General features: G+C 47.9%; 1 protein-coding gene across 3 annotated transcripts in view; it reads right to left on the bottom strand.

Annotated features, from left to right (window-relative positions):
- Positions 1-1,128: 1,128 nt before the first annotated feature.
- alpha-Catr (alpha-catenin related) overlaps positions 1,129-21,441 on the bottom strand; it is a 100,779-nt gene continuing 80,466 nt past the window's right edge. For 2 of the 3 annotated variants that reach the window (XM_089543156.1, XM_089543154.1), the window contains exons 10-17: positions 21,207-21,299; positions 20,678-20,887; positions 18,450-18,500; positions 17,668-17,850; positions 15,888-15,965; positions 13,582-13,704; positions 13,355-13,438; positions 1,129-10,790 (exon numbers count right to left, since the gene is read on the bottom strand). In XM_089543156.1, coding sequence (XP_089399282.1) covers positions 10,632-10,790; positions 13,355-13,438; positions 13,582-13,704; positions 15,888-15,965; positions 17,668-17,850; positions 18,450-18,500; positions 20,678-20,887; positions 21,207-21,299 — 981 coding nt within the window. In that variant the 3' untranslated portion in view covers positions 1,129-10,631. The remainder of the gene's footprint in view (positions 10,791-13,354; positions 13,439-13,581; positions 13,705-15,887; positions 15,966-17,667; positions 17,851-18,449; positions 18,501-20,677; positions 20,888-21,206; positions 21,300-21,441) is intronic. The other variant, XM_089543157.1, reaches the window with a different exon arrangement.

Genomic DNA, 21,441 nt, shown 5'->3' with positions numbered 1-21,441 from the left:
GTGGAAGCATAACACGCATACAACATAAAAATGTTTATTTTAGAAACATGCCCCGCATGCTGCAAATATCAAAATCAAAGGTGTCTGTTGGGATTCAGCGTCAAGTAGTGCTTGAAGGAAGATGCTTGTCTGACACAGTGCCCCTGCTCAGTGAATGAATGATCTCTCTGACGATTCTCGAGTGCACAATCCTTCACTTGCTGTGCTAACTCTACCTGCTAGAGGGATGCAGCCCTACAAGCACTGCAGTCGTGTGCCGTTCACTTTCTTTCCTGGATCCGATACAGCAGCGAGAGGAAACCATCCCGAGCGTATGTTACTTGAAACTTAAAATTTTTTCTTTCCACTGCTATTAATATCGCTTTTGAAAATGATGCCATCATCATGACTCTTCCCATAGAAGGATGCGAACGCGTCACTAGAGCCACGGCATTTGACATGCTAGCTTGCTGGAATGGATAAATGAGAAAGCACATGAGCAGAGCTTTAGTTTATTGTCAGATTTTAGCACTGAAGAGAATTTAGATGAATACATATTTACGCGAATAAAACGTTTCTTTTCCTCAACTCTTCTTCTGAACATACCTCACATGATATTCAGATAAATGTACAACAAATATAGCACAAACTTTTTCCCGCTGCTCTTTGATATACATACAGCAGCAAGTTGAACCACCTCAGGCTTGCGAGTTGCCAGGAGAAGCCAAATTCTTGAAGACCTTGGGCCATCGAGGCGAAGCACGGCCTGAGCAGTTTGAGCTTGCGTTGTAGTCAGTATTTTTTTCATTAGGGCTTCTCACTCATGTAGTATTCTTGGAAATACGGCAAATAATTATGCTCCCATCATTCTGTCACTGCTATTGTCCAAAACAAAAATAATAATAAAAAAAAGATTGTCGCTGCTAATCTAAAATTCTGCGAAAAATGCTCATATCCGCAGTTTTTCGCAGAATCGGAAAACTAGGGGCTTTATGTATGGGACACGTCCCGCTGAAAGCATATGCCTGCATGTTAGGCTTACAAAGTGCTGCACGGGTAAATAATGCAGTGCTGCAATCACATTGTGCTCGTCCTCGCTCGGGTACCAAGTGCAGGCAGCATGCGTGTTAAGGCACAGCAGACAGGAGGTTGTGTTAATGTAAAACGATTTTATTCTGAAGGACACAAATGTATAGACACTGGAAGGAGAACATGTGGAAGAACGTAACATTTGCCCAAAACGTAGCATACCTGATTTTTTTTTTTTTTCACATTGCTTGGGCGTCGCATTACATCATCTTAGGAGTTCTGCCCTTGAATGGGAGGCGGACACTGCAACAGTGGAGGAAACGATTGTGCTCGAGATAACAACGTGCAAGCCTCTATTTGGCATGGAGAATGATCTGAGTGAGCACTAAAAAGAAAAGTGCATTGACAGATGAACATCACAAAAGAAAGCTTCTTGAAATGCGAGTACAGCAGGTCATTAGTAGTGGCAAAAAGAAAAGACATCAAAAAATACTTTTTTATGTCTTCGCTTTCCTGTTCAGCTCATCTGCACATAATGCCGAGTATTTAATTATGCTTCTTTCAAACTTGGGTAGAACGAAAGTGCATGCCAACAACCTGCCAGTATCTGTAGGTCTAGTATTTCGTGAAGCTTGTTTGCAAAGAATTCAATCTGTACACGAGAACACGCTTGGAGACTCTGTAACTAGCTATATTACATTCTTTCCAGGACAACAAGGAGGTGGGCTATTATTCTCTGTTTTCTTCTTAACGACATTGCATCTCACCACCAAGTGCATGCCACGTGGCTTAAGGAGCACGTTGTCCATTCCCTACAAAGCAAAGATATGGAAAATGCTACAACACATGCAAGGGAGAAATGTGCGCTTTGCACTCTGAACGCAAAATTGTATCTGCAGTCAAAAACTTTCAGTAGATTCTTTTCGCAATTGCTTGACTACAACAGCTCCCAACAGATCATACGAAGTTAAAAAACATCTTGAGATACCTATATTGCTCACGTTTCGTTGTATGCTAGATGGCTGAAACTCTAAAACACGTCAATCATACCTAGCCTAGTAGATCTGTGAAAACACAACGCTGATTACCGGGGGTACCACGCGCTTCACCTCCGATCTTTGGGGCTCCGCAGCTGGAAGTGCTATTCTCTCACGGGGATCGTGGACCTTGCAGCGAGCCTTGTGAGGCTACTGCAGTGATGGCCGCGCCCTTTTGCCCACTCCTTACCCGGCCACACCCCTTCGTTACTAGATTTCTTCAAAAGCAAGCTCAACCACGCATACTTGGATAGCCGTGATAGAGCGGTACGCAAATGTGTAGACGCCGCAAGAGAGCTGTCGTGATGCAGCCGTATGCAACGCGGTCCCCCCTAATCTCGGACGTTCGGAGATATGTGCTGCTTGCGTGATGCGCGTTCTGTCCGTGACAGCCGAGAATGTTGCCAGGCATGGCCGTCCAAACTCTGGAGTGCGCAAGGAGCTCGTTTCCCTCCCAGAGGGCGACCCTGTGAGGACAACGGAACGCGCTGCCTTGGGCATAGTGGGGTGATTTTGCGGAGCTTCGTTACCGTGATATTGATACGAACCAAATTCAGCCGTCTTCGAACGAAACTGCAGCACGTGGAAAGAAAAAAAAATTAACCTCCACAAGCTCTATGGGCGAAAGGGGCGTGTTGGCGTCTTGATGCTTCCACAGAGCCGCGTGGCGTGGCGCGCCGTAAAGTCGCCTCGTTGTTGAGGCAGGCTCGTGCACAACCAAATTCCGAGGGGACTGGGTGCCGCGGATGAAGAGAATGCAGACTCTTCTTGCTACGTCCCCTCCCCTGTCCCGACCAAAGCGTCAGCAGAGTTGTGGCTTTAGCCTTAACGCGTTCGTCCAAGAAACAATGCCAGCGGCCGCGAAACAGACAAACCGAAGGATGCGCCTCAAACCGCTAACTCTATGTGTTCGGCAAACACCTCCGTCTCACGATCATATAGCGACCAGCAATGCGTAGACAACGCTTTCATATACTTATATATAATATATATTTATTTATTCATTTATTTAAACCATTCTCTTTCACATCAACACTGACACTTATATATGTACATCTATAGAAACAACCTTTGTCTGTTTATTAATAGAGTGGGAGAAATAGTTCAGTCCTACTATGTACACGAAGAAAACTGAAACCGTCGTAATATATATTTTAATGTATTTATATACTTACAGCGAAAAGCAAGCAGAGTGCTGGTGAAAAACAACTATAAAACGTGATTACGACATGCATTACTTGTACACCTTTCCCCTGTGTTTATTATCACCGCTCTTGTATCATTTTGGCCAGCGGGGTTCTGCGCAGCTCTTCCCTTGGGTTTTGCGCATGACATCCCGGCTCGTTCGTCTAGTATCGCAACTTGACAAGTGCGCCTTCCCATCGGGAAAGGCTGGCGCACATGCTGCAAGGAACCGCGTCATCGCTGCTGTGGGGCGAGGAAGGCTCGTGATGACCTTTCACGCACGGCCAGCTTTATATTGCGGCTCATGCTGCATGTTCGTAGGTAGCACAGTCCGGCACGAAGCAACCTGCACTCGGCGCGAGATCCTTGCAGGAACACGTCCGAATGTTCCACCTGTTCCCTGACCACATGTGTGAAGTGAGGACGAGCTCATGATTGGCTCTAAGATGATTATGGGGCCATGCGCTTGCCACGTTGTGCGCGTTCCAGTGGGTTCAATCGCATTGGCATCTGCACGTTGTAGTGGGGAAAAGGCTTTCCGTCTAGTGGCTATAGCTATACTGTGCTTAGAGTTGCCACCTCAGAAAAGTGAAAAAGAGAAGAATATAGATAAGAAATTAAGTTTTCATTAATTTTTTTTGATTGAGAGGATAATTATACGGCTTCTGAGGTCTTTGCATGAACCCCCTGGCAAATGACAGCATGTCTGTTTTAATCAATAGTACAAGAAAATTCTCTTGGCGAGACTGATATCGGAGGATTTGGAAAGAATTTCGTCGAATTGCGGGGAACCTGTAACCGAAGGTGTGGGCGGCGACTCGATTCAGTGGGCAGCTCGATTAGTGCTACTCCCTACAGCCAAGGCCCAAAGTTTATTGCGGTACGGCCGTGGTGTTGGAGACGGCTCCTGTTGTACCGGTTGTCGCCTCAGTAGTGCGAGCTGACGCGAAGAGCGTCCACCAAAGCGGACTGAGCTGACGGCTTGATGATTAAATGGGCTCGACAATACTTTTAGCATAGCGCTTACCGTGTACCGCACCCCGCCACTGCGCACGCACTGATTGGTTCCGATGAGGCAGGCTTGCGTTGTGCTGACGGGAACACGGCGCCCTCGGGGCGAGCTGCAGATGCACAGTGGCGTCTCGCGGTACGCACTATGCTGAAAGTATCTAATGTTACAACTTGCAATTCACTCTGGCACCTGGGTGAATTGAGTGCTGGAAGAACCACTCTGTTCGCATCAGTGTTTCCGTTGCAGAAGCCCAAGTTCTCCATCCGTTCACCCAGGGACAGCTAGGAAAGGGACAAATGTGCGTGCCGTTCAGCGGATTGAACAGGCAACTGCACGCATGTGTGCGAATACCGGCCACGTAGCAACCCTAGCATTGTCACTCAGCCGTAACTGCAGAATGCTGCAAATACACGATCGCTGGGAGAACATAGTTGATACGAGAAAAGAAAATTCCAGAAAAGGAGCGGTTTGCTATTCAACGAGCGTTAGGCCACGAATGTAGAATGCGTTAATGTGGCGGAACCGCACAGTTTGCGACTTTCTGAACGCAGTGTCACATTCTCACTCGGACACATGAGTCCAGGGAAACCTTCCAGGAAAAGTGCTGCCCGTATGCGGGACCGTTTTGCCTCTGCGATGGGTGCATGCATGAACGACCGGTCCCTTGCTACCCTGTGCCATTACACGACGTGGGGATATGTTGACCTCGAAGAAGAACAAGAGAGCGCCACGAAGGGAAAGGCCGCCTGCTGCTGCTGCTGCTACGGGGCTGCGCACGATGACCAGACCGAGTCTCCGTAAATGCCTATCAAAAACATGTGGCAGTGAGAGGACTACACCTAGAAGGGGGAAATAAGGGTGACAGGCACTGCGCACAGGCTCCTTGCTTCCCTATCGGAGCACCAGCCTTCGGCGCACGTGCACGTGGGAAGAGCGGCCAGCATGGATGGGGCGTGCTACCTCAGGGGGTGCGCTATCCTTTCGACTGACAGATATCCACGCACGAAACCGGCTGCAGTGCTTCTGAAAGAAAAAGAATGGCGTCCTTCCCAAGCGTCACGTCACAACTCGGCCACATCTGCGAGTGGTCACTTCATCCGCGCCTCAGTTACATATTCCCTGATATCGGCAGCGCACGGATCATGCTTGCGCTTGATGCCTTCCTAGAGAAAGAAAAAAATGGAAATACCGAAAAAGCCTTCGAGTCGCACGTGCCGCACAGCTCGGTCGCACACGGCAAAGAAAATCGACCCGAATCTGCATCTCCCTAATCCGGTTGTGCGAGAGGCCCGGTTTTCACATGTGCGAGTACCCCTATTAGGCGCTGCTAAAGAGTTGCATACAACAGCCTGTGAAGTACCCTTGGCCTTGAAAGCAATATGTGCTCGCGATCACGCATTCTGTGTGACTCACTGGTCTCTGTTTGGCACTGAACACCCTTGAGGGCGACGTATAGCTTTAGTGTGCATACAAATATGTAGCAGAATGCCATGATCACCCATGCACACACTAAAAAAAAAAAAATGAAAGATGGAGGAGCCTATATGTTGCTCCAGAGGATACTTTTAGACCAGCGCTTTTATTGCATCTTAGTGTGGCACTTACTAGGCTACGTCGCTTTTGACACCAATATATCAGCTACCGTAGCATTCCGAATATCGAGCTGCGAATATTTCTGTATGCTGCAATCTTGCTACAAAGGTCACAGCAGGTGGGTACACATAGCTCTGTCACAAAAAACTCTTTCCGCTTTTCGTCCACGAATGATTTGTTTTCAGACCAATCTTTATCGCCCACTTGATAAACGTGACAAACTATACCACAGGTAGCGACAGTGGATACCTCTGTCCTATCGCATGGTTTATCGCGTTGAGAATGTTCTCGCTTAGAAGTGGTAATCTTTCTTCTCTGGTTCGGGTACACTCTAAACAGAAATGAGCAAAAAGCTGTCCTCTAGCGCACACCCTTTTATAAAAGAGTACTATAGAGGAGGGCTTACTCCCTTTGTACTCCCATTTAAGTGCATTAATGTTTAGAGCCTACGTTTTTAATTTTAAGAACACGCAAGTTCTTAAAATTGAAATCGATTGGCAAACGTTTTATTTTTTCTGTCGCCTTCTCGACGAAATAGCAGAACCATTCGCTTGGTCGTGGTGTGAGCACTACATTACTCAGACCTTTACTGAGATCCCTTTTTCTTTCCTAATCAAAGTGCATTATTGCAGTTGGATTCCAGATACTAGCCAGCTGCCTCAGCGCCAGCCGCACTTGAGCCTGCACTTGCAGTGACTCCGGATGAGAAACCAAGTGCATCCACAGGCTCTTTACGTTTGCGTGCCGGACTATCAATAGAACGCTTTCTGCACGCGCCAGAGATCACCTTTGCATTGTGCGATGTGCATAAATGCGCCCATGACGGTTGGATGAATGTTGCGTTACACAGCCAAGGAAAAGCCCACGCGCTGCTACACCGACCGACCGCTAGTGCCTGAATGGACAGCGCAGCCAACGCTCTTGCCTTTCCTGGTCATTCGAAGGAAGCGCTTGCCTGGGACGCATGATAGAAGTGAATTTGTGCTGCTGCTGACATTTTAACGTATGCTAGGTAGGCAGAAAGAAACAGGAATGCTCCTGTGCGAAGCCGTGTGCAGATGTGGCGCGTCGCCTTTTAGGTGCATGCCTTCGCCTGCCGTGTCGCTCCGTGCATAAAGGACAGGATTCTTGGGATGAAAAAGAAAAAGAAATAAGAAACAGGGAAACAGTAATCTATTAAGGAACGCCGTACATTAGACACGATCACAGTGTATGGCCGACGGTTCTTAAACTTCCTCTCTGCCTAGAGAACGGTGTGAGCACTACATGTATGTACTTACATATATAATATATTTATATTTATATATGCGCATGTGTATGTGTCTGTGTGCCTGTGTGTGTATGTGTGTGTGTATACATTATACATATAGGAGGAAGGTTGACAAGAGAACACTCCAGTCCGGAGGTAATGAAATTGGAGTCCTCGAGAGAAAAGCAGCGTTCTCGGGAGATTCGACGTTGACTTTGATGTATACTTGAGACTGCGCCTTCGTGGGGACACTAGTGGCCCGCGGCGTCCCCCCGGCTTCCCCATCTCATGACGCACCACCTGCGGGGATTCCCCGGCACCAGTGAGAAGCTGCAGCTCGGTTGTGCACTCGCAGGAGAAAGCAAGCAACGCAGGCGGACCGCCACAGTGTAGAGCTACTGGAGAAGATTTCAAAGTACCGCATCCCCTTTCCTCACGCCGCCAGGCATGGAACTTATATGGCTGCCGCAGCCCAGTGTTGTTAGAATGGCGAGCACCACCCTTTCCGTGAATTTGCCAAGACTGGCGCCCTTCCAATGCCCCCAGACTGTCCTCTAAGACCTGCAGAGATGCAGAAGGTGCTGCTTAAATGAGTTATGAAAGTTCTTCCCGATTTCTTCCGAGTGTTAGTTGACGATATTGTTGAAGTTGGATGCGCCAACTACGCAGGGCTTCATCATTTGTAATGATGGCCTTGCAAAGGCAGATACTGGGAACTTCAGGGCTGGGAACTTCAGGCAGCGACAGCCATATTCCTTCCAAATGCGTTAGCGTGGAGAGGAGGTATGCGGTATTCTGAAGAAAATTTCCAGTGGCTCTAATAAAGCGCAGCTCGCCGGTGAAGCGTGCCTATCAAATTTATTGTATCCTTGAAGGGAAAAAGTTCACGACAGTATAGAGGCGCATAAATTGAGCTCGCGCTTGTCATAAGGCACAATAAAAAGGAAATCGAGTGAGACGACGGCTGGAGGCGCCGCAATTTGGATGACGTCAGCAGCAGCCCGGGGAGTCCCCGCAGTCGCGCGCAGCCGCCGAGGCAAGCCGCGGCCAGCCGAAGAGCCCACGCGACGCGTTCTTCGCCAGCGTGCACAGATACGTGCTCGCACACACTCACTCATGCTTGGTGGGGTCGCCACCACAGCCGCACATCAATTCCGGGCTCATCAACTCCTACCGGAAGTGGGGCAGCGCATTCAACATGTGATGATTAGAACGAAATGGAAGGCTCGCTAGTGGTGCTTGATTCCGCGGGCAGGCGGCTGTCAGGCGCGTCTGAGTGAAATAAATGACACCTGAAGAACGGCTCGTGACGACCTCCTGCTGATGTATGCTCCTGAGCACGAAACAGATTTAGCCCGAGGCGAGCGTACAGATCACCTGCGCCTTTAGGAGGGCGCCAGTAGTGAAACCAGAGGGCCCTGTCGGCGAATTGTCATGCAGCTCTGGTCGACGCGGGGCTCGAGAGGAGGATAAAATGAGGCGCACTCGGATTGTTTTGTGCAACCTATGCGCTGGCCGACGGCGACAAGCGCACAAAATGCACGCGCAGATGCGAGACGAGGGAACGCGTGGAGGCAATATTGCTTTCGTCTTTGGCTCTTTCACCCGCGGGGAAATGTCAGGGAAGACGAGGCAGAAATGGGAACGGGGAGCGACGACGTCTCATCCCGGAGGAAGACGTCTTCGGATACCGCACGCGGAGGGGGACTGGCTATTCGGAAGACTTTAAGACGGGGAACGTTCGAGAACGCGGATGCTCCGGGAAAATTTGTACGTTTCTCACTACGGGAAACAATGGAGGCCGGGGCGACTATACAACGCACTGGCGTGTAGAAAATGGCAGCATGGAGATGAGGTCGGCCTCGGTACTCGGAAGGCGAAGCCGTGGCATGACGTAAACAAACGAGGACCATGGGGAAGAGGATCTCGCCTTCCTGCGGTGTCCGAGAGCTCCGCCTGGCGCCCAAGAACACATGATGCAAAGAAGGGCGCCTCCATGGCGGCCAAAGTGACCACAGGCTGTGCTGAGCGGTTAGCGACATCTATGGATGATTTTGCAGTGCCTTGGCTCACTCAGTCCCACTTGCAGGGCAAGTGTTTCGCACTATACGTTTTGTCGAAGATCTGCAGCTGCCGCTCTGTACCGGCCGACCGCACGCGCAGCCTATAGAAATGGCATAAGTCGCATCAGCGTAACTGGCCAAGTCCGGAACAGCGGCCAACGAAAGACTGAGCGCCGCCGAGTGGCGGCGACCGTGTTAACTCCACAAAGAAAAGAAAGCTTTCATTTTCTCAGCTGTGCACACAGTGTTCCTTGCAATGTAAATCTGCCCCATTGTCGGTGCTGGTTCGTCACTCCTCACGTTCTCCAGGCAGGTTGGCATCATAGAGTACATCAGGGTTGCTTCTGAAAGACGCACAGCAGGCTGGCATTAACAGCCTGTCTACTTGCTCTAGAAGCAGCGTGAGTAACGGCACACAGTTAAATGATTTCCACGCGCAAAGTCGCCCGCTCCGTCGGAATGGCACCTTGGCACATGAGTAACTTAAAAGAGGATTCGTAATGTCGCACTCCCTGAACGGGGTAGGAGTGCGATGAAAATGGGGGAAAAAACCGCTTCAGGGTCAAAACCCACCCACGACTTGACGTGCAAGCGCGCAGTCTTGATAACCGGTCAGCAAGGTTGCGGTATCGGCACGTGACTAGGTTTGCTTTGGAAAGTTCATCAGCTCTTTGGTCAAATGTAGTGCAAGCGGATCACACACTTTTTTCAGGAAAACGCCAGAGTGCCCTGGTTGTGCAGGGAAGTTGAGGCCAGCGGCCCGGTTTGGAATGTTCATAGCCTCGGCGGTGAAAGCAAACTGGGCTTCGCACGCACTTGGGCGTAGTGTGGAAAGGCTCCTTTTGGCGGGTGCTTAGTACTCAGTGCGTCGAGCAGAGAAGTGGAGTTGAGGCGTGATTTTGAGCTCGCAGCTGGTTCAGTTCCGGCGACTGGGCAGCGCACGTCAAGAGTGGGGCAGACAGGACTACATCTGCTCTGACCACCGACCGGCAGTAACGCACTATGCGTGCAATGTGGCTTCTTCTGGGATGCAAAAGAAGGCAACTTGGAATTTAGAACGAAGACCTGGGTCTGTCACATCACAGGACATTGTTCTGGCCGTGCAGTGTTTCCAGCCAAAGGTTAGAGATTAGTCGGTTATACTGACAAAAAAAAACAGACATAACAGAGGATGGTATGCCACAAGAGCATGCACCTTCCTCAAAATTAGTGGGCATACACAACAACTAAATACTGCCGTTGTGCGGGTCGATGATCAGGGCAGAACCACCGAGCCACAGCTAGGCTGCTGGTTGAGCGCACTGCAGCTGCCGCCGAAGCCGCGCTAGGCGCGCGGCGAGCGCCGGCAGCCGTGGGCGTCGCTCACCGACGGCCCGTGACCGCGGCTGCTTAGTCCCGCTTGGATTTTGACCCTAAAAGAGTAAAAAAGACACCCTGGTGCGGCGGGCGTCCTGCTTGGGCCTCCGGGGGCCCATCCCGAACTGTCAGATGCCCGGGTCTGATGAGCTGACTGCGCCAGGGCCGCCCTTAGACCCAAATCCTGCGCCGCCACCGCCTCCGTCGCTGTAGCTGTACTCCTCGTCCTGGTAGCCGCACTGAGAGTGCGCCCGGCCACCTTCCGAGCCACGGAAGTCCAGGTTGTACTGGGCCCAGAGGCACGCCGCGGTTGGTGTGCGCGCATGCAGACAACAGACTGCCGCCAAAGCTTTGGCTGCAGCAACTACGAAAGCTTTCAAAGGACTTGCATGCAGTAGCTCCAAAAATAATGTCTAGCAAAGTTCCTCATTGAAGACCTTTTCACAAATGCTACGTTTCCATAGCGTTTTGAACAAAAAGGGCATCAGCCATTTTATCTTGAGTGCCGTTTGTGTGCTTGCTATGATGCTTGCTGCAAGTCCTTCCTCAGCGCTACAGTGCTGATTTCTGGTTAATGGTTAGTGAACTTTACATACCAAAGCAACACTGGAGGTATCAGCATAGCAGAGAGTTCCAAATTACCTTCAACCGATTGGGGTTCTTTGATGTAAAATGAACGCTCGCTATAGAGGCGTTTTTGCATTTCACCCACTACCACTTTGCCAGAAGACATATTTCAACGTAGCTAATTACTCGCAAGGGTGTTGCAAAGATTTCTGATGCAGTTGAGTACAGTAATGGATGGCAGTGGCCATGATGGACAAAGAAATTAAAACAATGGACCTGTTTTGGGGTTGGTATGCTGTCAGAAACGTATGATACTAGCAGCACAAAGGTGTTTACGGTTGCATTGCAGTCTTGCAGAATTGCAGCATCAGCATTTTTGTTCATTGAAGCACCACTGTGCCTGAGTCACACTCACCCTGCATCCGTCAAATTTGAATCCTAATATTACAGTCCAAGAAACACTACTGTTAACATAGGAAGTAAAGTACACCACATGCTGCCTTCTCCTCTTTCTTTAAAGGGCCCCTGACCTTCCTCTAGTTGAAAATTTGCTATAACCTGGCTTTGTCAGGCATTGTCTCTGGAACATGCGGCGGAAAAATAATTTTGAAGAGACTCATTAACAGCAGAGTTGCACCCGCTGCAATCAAGCGAATTTGTCAGTCATACTTCCCTCTCACGTGCCCTCTCAGCGTTAATTTCTCTCAACCATCCAGGCGACAAGCCTTCTCAAGCGAAATTTCCCTTCCACCTGCGCTTTTATTATAAGGGGAGGTGCGGAGTATGTCAGGTGCCTATGTTGTGGCCTCGCCTCACTAGGCTTTTTTTTCTTTTCCAGCAGGTTCACAGCAGCACTACATGCACTGGCCGGTGTGAACCTGTTGTCTCAAACGATGCCTCATGTTATGTCGTGCTATGCGTGAAACACAATTATCAGTTGGAGAGGGGCACGAAACATGCGAGCAGCTATCTCCCAAGATATGCGTTCGCTCTAAAATAGGAAGAAATGACTGAAGCCTTCGGTAATATTCTAGTATACTGTACCTTGGGTGCCAGGGCAGAGGATGAGGAGGTTAATTTTGTCAAAAGAGAGCACGAACGGCTTTGGTGCGAATGTTCAATGCCTTTCAGGCCATGCATGGCTCTAATATTTTGCAGAGATGATCATAACAGCCCGATCTATTCACAGTGCTAGTTCATTTGGAATGTTCAAACTTGGCCAGAGGCACTTAAACGTTACACAACCCATTTCTGCAATTACAGTTTAAAGGGCAACACTGGAGGATTTTTGAACACATTGAGTCTATCGGTTTATATTCCTTGAACTGCCTCTCTCAGATGCGATGCAAAGGTTTTTGGTATTATGCACAAAACAGTTATAAAACAGAAATAAAATGAAAACAGAAACTGAGTTTCAACCAACACGTCACAGATGCTTCCACAAACCTTTCCTGTGTGCATCTTATGGCTAAATGTGTGACTGTAAGTGATGACTATAAAAATTATTTGCCTGAAGTGACCAAAAAGCAGCTTGAAATTTTTTCCCTCCAGCAAACGCGGATAGAATATTGGTGGGTGGGCTGCTTGTAACATTACACACGCAAGGTTGCTTGTGAAAATTTTCTGGATTGAAGCAAATAAGCTGTAAATTTTAAAATTAACTTGCGCTGAAACAAAACGTCACATGGCATCAAAATCTGACACAAAGGACCAGAACACCGAGAGAACCTACTGTAAATGTTTCAGTAAAATGCGTGGACGTCAAAAACACTAGGGAGTTGCCGTTTGAAATGTACCACACTAAGGATGCAAAGTGTAAGCAACATTATGTTCAGTGGCTGCAGGTAACAGTGCCTAACAATCAGAATAAGGTACTTAAAGGTTTGGCCGCAATAAAGCTTAAATGATACGAATTGAAGTGATATGCATGTAAGCAAGAAATATTCCGAGAAAAGTTCCAAAAAAGGCAACTTTATCCATCCGGGAGAAGAAAAACCTCCACAGTGTACTCCTCCAGTGCTGTAATTAAATTTTAACAAAGGCACTCAAGATAAAAACATGGATGCACAGAACATACTTAATTGCTGGGTTAGTGTTAGTGATGTATTAGATCTTGCTTTCAGGATAATTAGAAACCTATTTTGTTTTTACAGATTACAAATAGAAATGGGCAATACGTGCATATTAGTTATACAGGAACATCCACAGAACATTCGAAAAAGCCAGAACAGCACTCATGCGAGTGACATGTGCACTTGCTCAGTGCTGTGTATTTTTCACTTACCTTTGTAGCACAGACTAAACAGGTTGTGACCACTTTGGATATGACATTCATCAGGTTTTTTGTTTCCTGGATGACATTGTCAACCTGGGAGAAATATAAGAGGAGGAAGATGTAACATTTACATGGACAACAAAAGGAACAACTATTACTGCACTGAAGCTGGCCATCACGAGCAATGTTCACACAACATCTGAGGGTTGTGTGCGCAGGCAGGAAATGAAAATCACCTTAGTGAAAGTGGCTGCCTTCCCCACTGTTGGGTTCTTCACCGTGAACTGCAGCTGCTGGACAAATGTGGGTACCTTATCCAGAAACTCAAGCAGCTCTTTCTTGTGCTGTCCCGTGGGTACCTGTCGGAGGGTCACAAGAATGTATGAACCGTGCACTTTACCTTAGCACACAATGAACAAACAACTGAAGGCCTATTATCTGTATTTTGCCTATGCTTTTGAGAAAATTAAAATTTGCATACTAAACAAAACTTTCTGGGCCTTCAATTCCATTACACCATTTTCAAATAAGTTCTAATTTTCTCAGTCGTAAGTGATGCTAATGTAAGTTCAAATCAATAAAGAGGCAGGTAGCCTGCAGGATAACAAGATAAGATCACATTTAAAAGAAAATAAAGTAACAGCAAAACCAAACACTGACTCAACAATAACAGCAAGTTTCAGAATGACAAGACATGCTGCTGTGGTGAGCAAGAAAAATGTGCATAGGACAATCGCCCTAAATGTGCTGTAAACAACAGTGGTAGCTGAGCCCAGACATGTAGTTTAGAGGGATGCTACTAAATGAAGCGGCTGAGATTCACTTTTGAGAGATGGTTTGTAGAGGAAGATTTGAGAGACAATAATGAGACATGGTTGTGTGGGATACTGTTATAGAAAATGCTTTCTTGAGAAATGCTGATATACAGGGTCTGTTCTGAAAGTAGTAGGACTGGTTTTTTCCTGGGCGAACGGGCGGACGAGAGGCGGTCTGCGCATGCAGGATCGTTGAAGGGGGATATTGGGAATGCTGGGGAAAATCGGCAGTCGGCTCTTGGCCTTTGAAGAGAGGAGGTCGCTTGTACTGCGAACCCCTGTCGAAACGTCTCGTCACGCAGAATCATAGAGCGTTTACTGGACGAGTAATATGCGATCAAATTTTGTGTAAATCTTGGTAAAATGGGCAAAGAGACTCACGAAATTATTAAGGAGGCCTACGGTGACGCTGCCATGGGTAGATCAGGTGTTTTTTGAGTGCCACAAGCTGTTCTGAGAAGGTCAAGGAAGAGTGGAAGACGACGACCGCTCCGGACGCCCATCAACCAGCAAGACCAACGAAAATGTGTAGCGAGTGAAACATTTACTGAAGAGTGATTGTAGGATGAGTATTAGAATGATTGCTGATGTCTTGAGCATTCCTAAAACCCAAGTTTTTGAGATCGTGACAGAAAACTTAGCCATGAGGAAAGTGTGCACGAAGTTGGCGCCGGGAGTGTTGTCAGAGGAGCCAACGGCCAACCGGAAAGTGATCTGCCAGGATCTTCATCATGTGTATGAGGACCCTGATTTTTTGCCCAGCACAAGGCGGCAACGCTGCCTCAGGCCCCCTACAGCCCCGACTTGGTCCCGCCAGACTTTTTCCTATTCTCGAGAATAAAATCTACGCGCAGGGGGAAACATCACGGATCGGTAGAGGCGGTTCAACAGGCCGTGACGAGGGAGCTAAACACCATTCTGGTCCAGGCTTTCCTGGAGGCTTACGAAAACTGGAAAACTCATTGGCAGCAGCGTGTAGGTGTGGAAGGGTGCTACTTTGAAAAATTCTAATCGTTTGTATTATTCTCTTGAATAAATTTTATTAAAGAAAATGAGTCCTACTACTTTCAGAACAGACCATGTATTGTTTGTATCATGAGGCGATGACGACGATGGCTTTGTGATCTGTGTAAAATGACAAAAGTCGGGGCCGCGACGGTGCTCACGCAGGCATTCTTGACGCATGTTATGTTGTTATGCTGATGCATATTATGAACAGTAAGTGATAAGCAGTCATTCCTATCATTATTATTTTCATATCACTGAACCCAAAAGTTCACACACATGATATGGATGTATAGCTGAATAGATGAATAGATTCTCCTCAGTAAAGTGCTGTCTTTCAGGCATTATGTGGCTCTATGCAAATGTAACGATGTCATTTTCTATAGCTTTCTTCTGTTGCCACATGGCTGAGCTTGGGTGGAAGATAATGAGTAATTGATAAATTTGCTCTCGCTCTTCCATCCGCTAGCTGTCCTGGTTAGCTTATTTGGTAGAGCAACTGCCTCAGACAGGCGTTGGTTCTAGATTCAAAACCCAGACTAAGACGAAATTTTTTTCAACTACGAAGTTACTGTAAAAGCTGTGTAGCTGTATGGCTGCGCTTGGATCGATTCTAATGAGTTATTACTCCCTTATTATAACCTGCTCCATCTTGGGAGTTTGTCTAAAAAATGCCACAAACGCCACACTAAGTAGAGTTATCAGGCTGCTACTCAACTTACCTGGTAAGAAAACTGTCGTACAACCTTATAGAGCTTGTTGGCTTCTTCCGCAAAGAATTCAGCTTGTGTAAATAGATCCTGTAAAAGAGAAACAGACAAAAATGTTGCCTAAAATTAAAAGCAAGAAATCAAAAAGAGGGGCACACACACAAAAATGCCAGTAGAATATATTGCTGATATTTGCCATCGCTCACTACTGCAGCTGATGTTTGCTGTCTTAACCATGTAATGCCAAAGTGATGCAGACATTGAATTAAAAAAAAAATGAGTTTCCAGAATTTTGTTATAGCTGCTCTCTATGTTGCAGAAAAATAAAAGCTGGTAGCTTTCTCCTGATTAGGCAAATGAAACAAATAGCAGAATATGAAAACATTATAGCACCTGCCAATATAGCAGTGTACCCATTGAAATTTATGCAGTTTTGCCAGCAGAGTTGGCTTTCGCAGTAATTTATTGCAGTCCCCCAGTATCTCAGGAATCTGGCACCGACTTTTCTTCAATAAATATGCTGAGAAAAGTGCATTGCACAACACTGTAAGGAACTGATATACTTTCGGAGTATGGAAGAATTACTCACAATTTTACTTTCCATATTATATGTAATATGTTGGGCATTAGTACATGGTTAATACTTGCCAAACCTCTGCGCACAGTATCTTAAATGCTGCAACAACAAAGACAACAGGTACAGCTACTTTCTGTGCTAGAAATCTCTTTGACTCTTCTTGTATTCAGGCAAAAACTGGCACTGAAACACTGCTTTTTGCTAGTGCACCTGAGAAGCAACTGCATTACAAATCAGTGCTTCATGCCAGATACGTCCACTCCAGGACAAAGGCCTCCCCTACTGGTCTCCAATTAATCCTGTCCTGCGCCAGCTATTGATACCCTATCCCCGCACTTTATAACCTCATTCATCCACCTGGCTCTCCCTGGAGTTCTAAACTTGGTTATGCTCAGAAACTCAAATGAATGCCTGGAAGGCTGGTTTTACACTGCAAGTGGAACATGTGTTGTACTATCATTCCTCTTTCTTAGGTGGAGGACTTAGGAGTGATTCATTACATCAATAAATATTTCTTTCCTTATTGAGAATGTATGCTTACCCTGAATTACCAAGACATACCAAAAGTCTTCAATGCCACGGTCTTCTTACGTCAATGAGTGTTGGCCTCATTACTTAACTTACTGATGCCCCTCGTATCCAAGATTCATTTTGTGTCTTATCAGTTAGTTTTTGAATTTATACAATGAAACATACTGCAAAGATTTTTGAACATCTCGCCTGCCTTAATTGTAAGTTAAAATTCTAGCCAAAAGGTATTACAGTCATATAAACTTGTCAAGAAAAATTCGAAGCGAACAACCTCGTCCCCCTTCTTCCAGCCCCTTTGCTAGCTCAAGGCGCGCGTGCCGCGTGTTATTAACATTGTTTCTCGGATATTTAAGTTGAACAAACTACTGTAGCACACTGCCCACCACTGCAGTAAATTATCCAACATTACAGACCCGTGTGAAATAGTACACCATTTGTCAGTTACAGAAGCCTTAAATACGAATTCCACGCTCCTCAAGAGTTCCGTATGGCTTTTTAGCAGTTCTGGCGAGTTTCTAGAGTACAGATTTTATCTAGTCTGCCAGCCACCCCCACTGGTTAAAGCACAGTCCGCTATTTCGGTGCTCTGGCCGAAGCGTGCGCAAATAGCTGCCTCGTTCGACTCTTTTCGTTTGTGGCTGTCGGCTGAGCGAAACGAGCGAATCGCTCGTCGAGAGGGCGTGCCTGTGTGGTCTTGAGGTCGCCCTCTCCTCGAGTGAACTGGTACATGGAGAAGGCCATCTGAGACATGGCGCGTGCCCGGCCTACGATGTCGTTCTCGGCGGCGGGCCACTTCTCCGTCTCGGCGTCCATCTCCGACGTCAGCAGCTTCATCTCGAGGCCCAGCTTGGCGATCTTGGCTTGCTCCTGCGAGACCACGCGCTGCGCTGCACTTCTCCCAAGGCGTGCGTCCGGCGCGTTTGGAGACACGCGGTCATAATCAAGAAGTGGGGTTGAGTGCACACGGTGTTGCCTTTACTGCTGCATCGCATCTGCTTTGAACGCCGGTTACATCGGCCCAAGCCCAACAGTGAGGCTATTTCAGACCGCTGTTTAAAACGACAGGTGCGCCGGTACAGACAGCTCGTAAGGCTAAGTATGCAGCCGGCTTCTTCATTTAATCTAAACTGGTATTAAACTACTTTTTCATGTTCAGGCTATCAGGCTACAGCCACTAGGACATTATCGTAAAGGAGGACACAGAAACAATGTTCCACAAGACAGATTACTGAATATGCACAAAGGAGTACAACACTTGAAAGACTTTGGGAATAGTTTAGGAAACAGTCAAGGTATCCCGCACAAATGTTCCAGAAACAACCGCCTGTGGCTTCCAAACGCGAAATCTGCCACAGGGGTGTGCTGCTGCCACGGACAGACATGCAAGGACCGGTCACGCAGTAGGCCTTGAATTACGAGAAGTGTGAGTTCCGCGACACAGTACAAACTGCCGCAAAGGATGATACCTCAGTGTCAAGCTTCATGGGCTTGAGTGGCTTGCTCGTTGTGCCGTGGCGCTGGAGGATTACAAGGGCAGGGGAAAGGGAGGACAAAAAGAAAGGGGCAAGGTATGAGAGCCGTGCACGTCGCAATAACGTAGATGAGACACAACGGGAATGCAACAAAGCCGTTGAAGCCAACCATACAGACTGTGGAAACCTTCGAAGCTTCTTTGATTCGAGACGAAAGGGTAGCCATACGTTGATGGTTGGGAATACATAAGCAGACACCAACTCAGAGCCATTTCTCCAACCCCAGCACATATTTTTCAGTGTGCGCACGCTTAGCGAACGGTGGGCGACTTTCATATGCGCGTCTAAAGAAAAGCATTATTACAGAGTAATATTGTCAGGTCCTCGATTAATTTAATCCGAGCTTTTGTTTCTTTTGACATCACGTGTTCTAAGCGAAGACGGAAACTGACTGAGCTTCTTTGGCTGACACACGTTCACGCAAGGATGCTGGCCGATACCATAACGGGATCTCATGATACCGATAAGGGAGAGGCAGATAGATAACCGAGATGGGAGTATAATAGCTAATAACTTACTCTTCACGTAAAATTGAGGAAAACAGTTCGCTTTTGCTTGTACGGTCTCGGATGGCACAGTACTACTCCAGCGCAATAGGTATGACAGTGAGGACACGTGGTAGTGTATGCATGAAGTACAGGGAAACGCGTAGATGATGTGATATCCAGTGCTCATGGTGTCTGCCTCTCGCTTTTCGTTCTTGTTTTTTTTTTTTTATCGCTTGTAGCATGTATCGTCGCGTTACAAATGCAACCCTAGCAAATTAATATGTTTTATGAGGAAAGGAAAAACACAGCTTTTGTCTAGGGAATGGATGGAAGGAGTAGTTAAAGGAGGCTGAGAAAGAAGTGCCGCAGTAGAGAGCTCCGGATTAGTTTCGACCACCTGAGGTTCTTTAACATGCACTAACATCACACAGCACACACGAGCTTCTAGTGAATTTTGCCTCCATAAAAATGTGGCCGCTGTGGCTAGGATTCTATGTTGTTGTTGTAATGGCTATGAATTAATAAATATAACAATGGAAGGAAAAGATGTTGCTGTTCCACGACCTCGTTTCAAGCAGCCGTACGCCACAGCCACTGAACAGCCGCAGCCGGTAACCAACAAGCCTATCTGTATTCTTTAAGTGCAGATATCCGTATACTTGGAGAATAAAGGAGGCGTGACTTTAATAGAATCCTTTGTTGTTATTTTGGCGCACGCCCCACGAGCACCTGGAAGAGCGACGCGCGTGCCGGCGGCCTTCCGACCGCACCAACCTAGTTGTGGGGGACCCTGTAAAGGGTACTCTGCCACAAGCATACCCTTCTTGCGGAGAAGCAGACTAAAACTGCACCGCTCGCTCATTAAGACAGACACGCACACAAAAAAAGCCAACAGACATTTCAGAACAAACAAACATTGCACGAAGATTGCAGTGCTTCGAAAAAAAAAATGTGCTAAAAGGTGTTTTATAACTGACAAAGCATCCAATTTTGTTGGCTGTCTAAAGAACTGCAAGAAAGCAAAAAAACTAAAGGTCGTAATGGGTGCCTAACAAACGATCATTCCAAGCCACAGTCGGCACGTTGCCTGTCCTGCTACTCGTTATAAGTTTATAAAAGGTATAAAACTGTAATACAAGTCACTCCCGCAGCATCAGTTTTAAGTAAACCGCAATGGGTCAGTGATTTCCTCAGTTCCAGGGAATGTGGGCGTGTTTGGTTCAGCGCAGTAACAGCGTAGTCAAGAAATTTCTTGAGTTGAGAAAAGCACTAGCTCGAAGCCCGGTATGCGGCGACAAATAGCTAGTCGAAAAATCCTGTCGCAGGTTGAAAAGCAGCTTCGCGGGTTCGTCTAAGCACTCTCTCTGCGTGCCGAATGACCAAATCCGCCAATAGGTCTTCCACGCATCACTCATAGATCTAAGGCTGTTAGGCCTTTAGCCAAGCCAGTAGCGGTGCAGTACATGATGTACTGGCAGCGTCAATACATCGCGCACTGTGTCATGTGAGAGTGTCGGACCTCGCAAGGTAGAATAGGTATGCGATTCACTAAGGGCTCGCTGCTATGTGCCGACTGGACCCGCTGTGGTTACTGTGCCACTCGACGCAGTCACTGGATGGCGGCGGATTTTCCAAGGGAGCTCAGAACGAAGCGCACTGGATTTCAGGGCTCACCCCGGGCCTTGGCAGCGACATGTAGACGGATCGCGCGCCGTCAGGGCCCTGGGTCGGCGGCGGCGGCGGCCGGCACTGCTGGCTGGCCTCTCGCGATATGGAGGCCACGTCGTTGACCAGCGACTGCCACACCTCCATGAACACTTCCAGGTTCTCCTTGGCGATCTTGCTCACCGGGTGCGTGCTCAGGGTCTGGCACGCGCTCACCACCTGCGCCGACGATGCGCCAACGCTGGTTGCATACTTTCGCAGTGCAGAGGCCGGCCCCACGTCGAAAATAAGTGGCCCCTGGTGATAAGCACCTAAATTTTAGCCTTACCGACAATGCAGGGAAGCCGCAAGCAAAGATTCGCTATAGAGGCAAGCACTTCGAACACGCACGCACGCACGCACGCACGCACGCACGCGCGATTCGCGAGGCTTGAGTTGCAGGCTGCGAGACACTTGAAATGTTAATCCTTTCGACGGCCACGTTGTCAGAAGCGCGAGCTCGGCACGCGGTTCGCGAAGGCGGCGGCGCGGGGCTCACCTGGGAGCCGTAGACCTTGAGGCAGGCATCCGTATTTTTGGCGGTCACCTGGAGGGCCTCCGTGCTCGCCACGTGGTACAGCAGTCGGCACACCTGCAGAGTCGCATTGGCCCAGCTCATTAGCACTACACATCGAGGGCACAGCGCACAAAGCACGAGAAAGTAACTAGGATGGTTGGAAGCTCCAACGCGACCGCTACTTGGATGAAAGCGAGGTTGCACTCTAGCGTATCGC

The sequence above is a fragment of the Amblyomma mixtum genome, chromosome 5, assembly GCF_055824585.1.
Source record: "Amblyomma mixtum isolate Tamu chromosome 5, ASM5582458v1, whole genome shotgun sequence".
In the NCBI taxonomy this organism is placed as follows: Eukaryota; Metazoa; Arthropoda; class Arachnida; order Ixodida; family Ixodidae; genus Amblyomma; species Amblyomma mixtum.
This window is presented reverse-complemented; position numbering and strand designations above follow the sequence as displayed.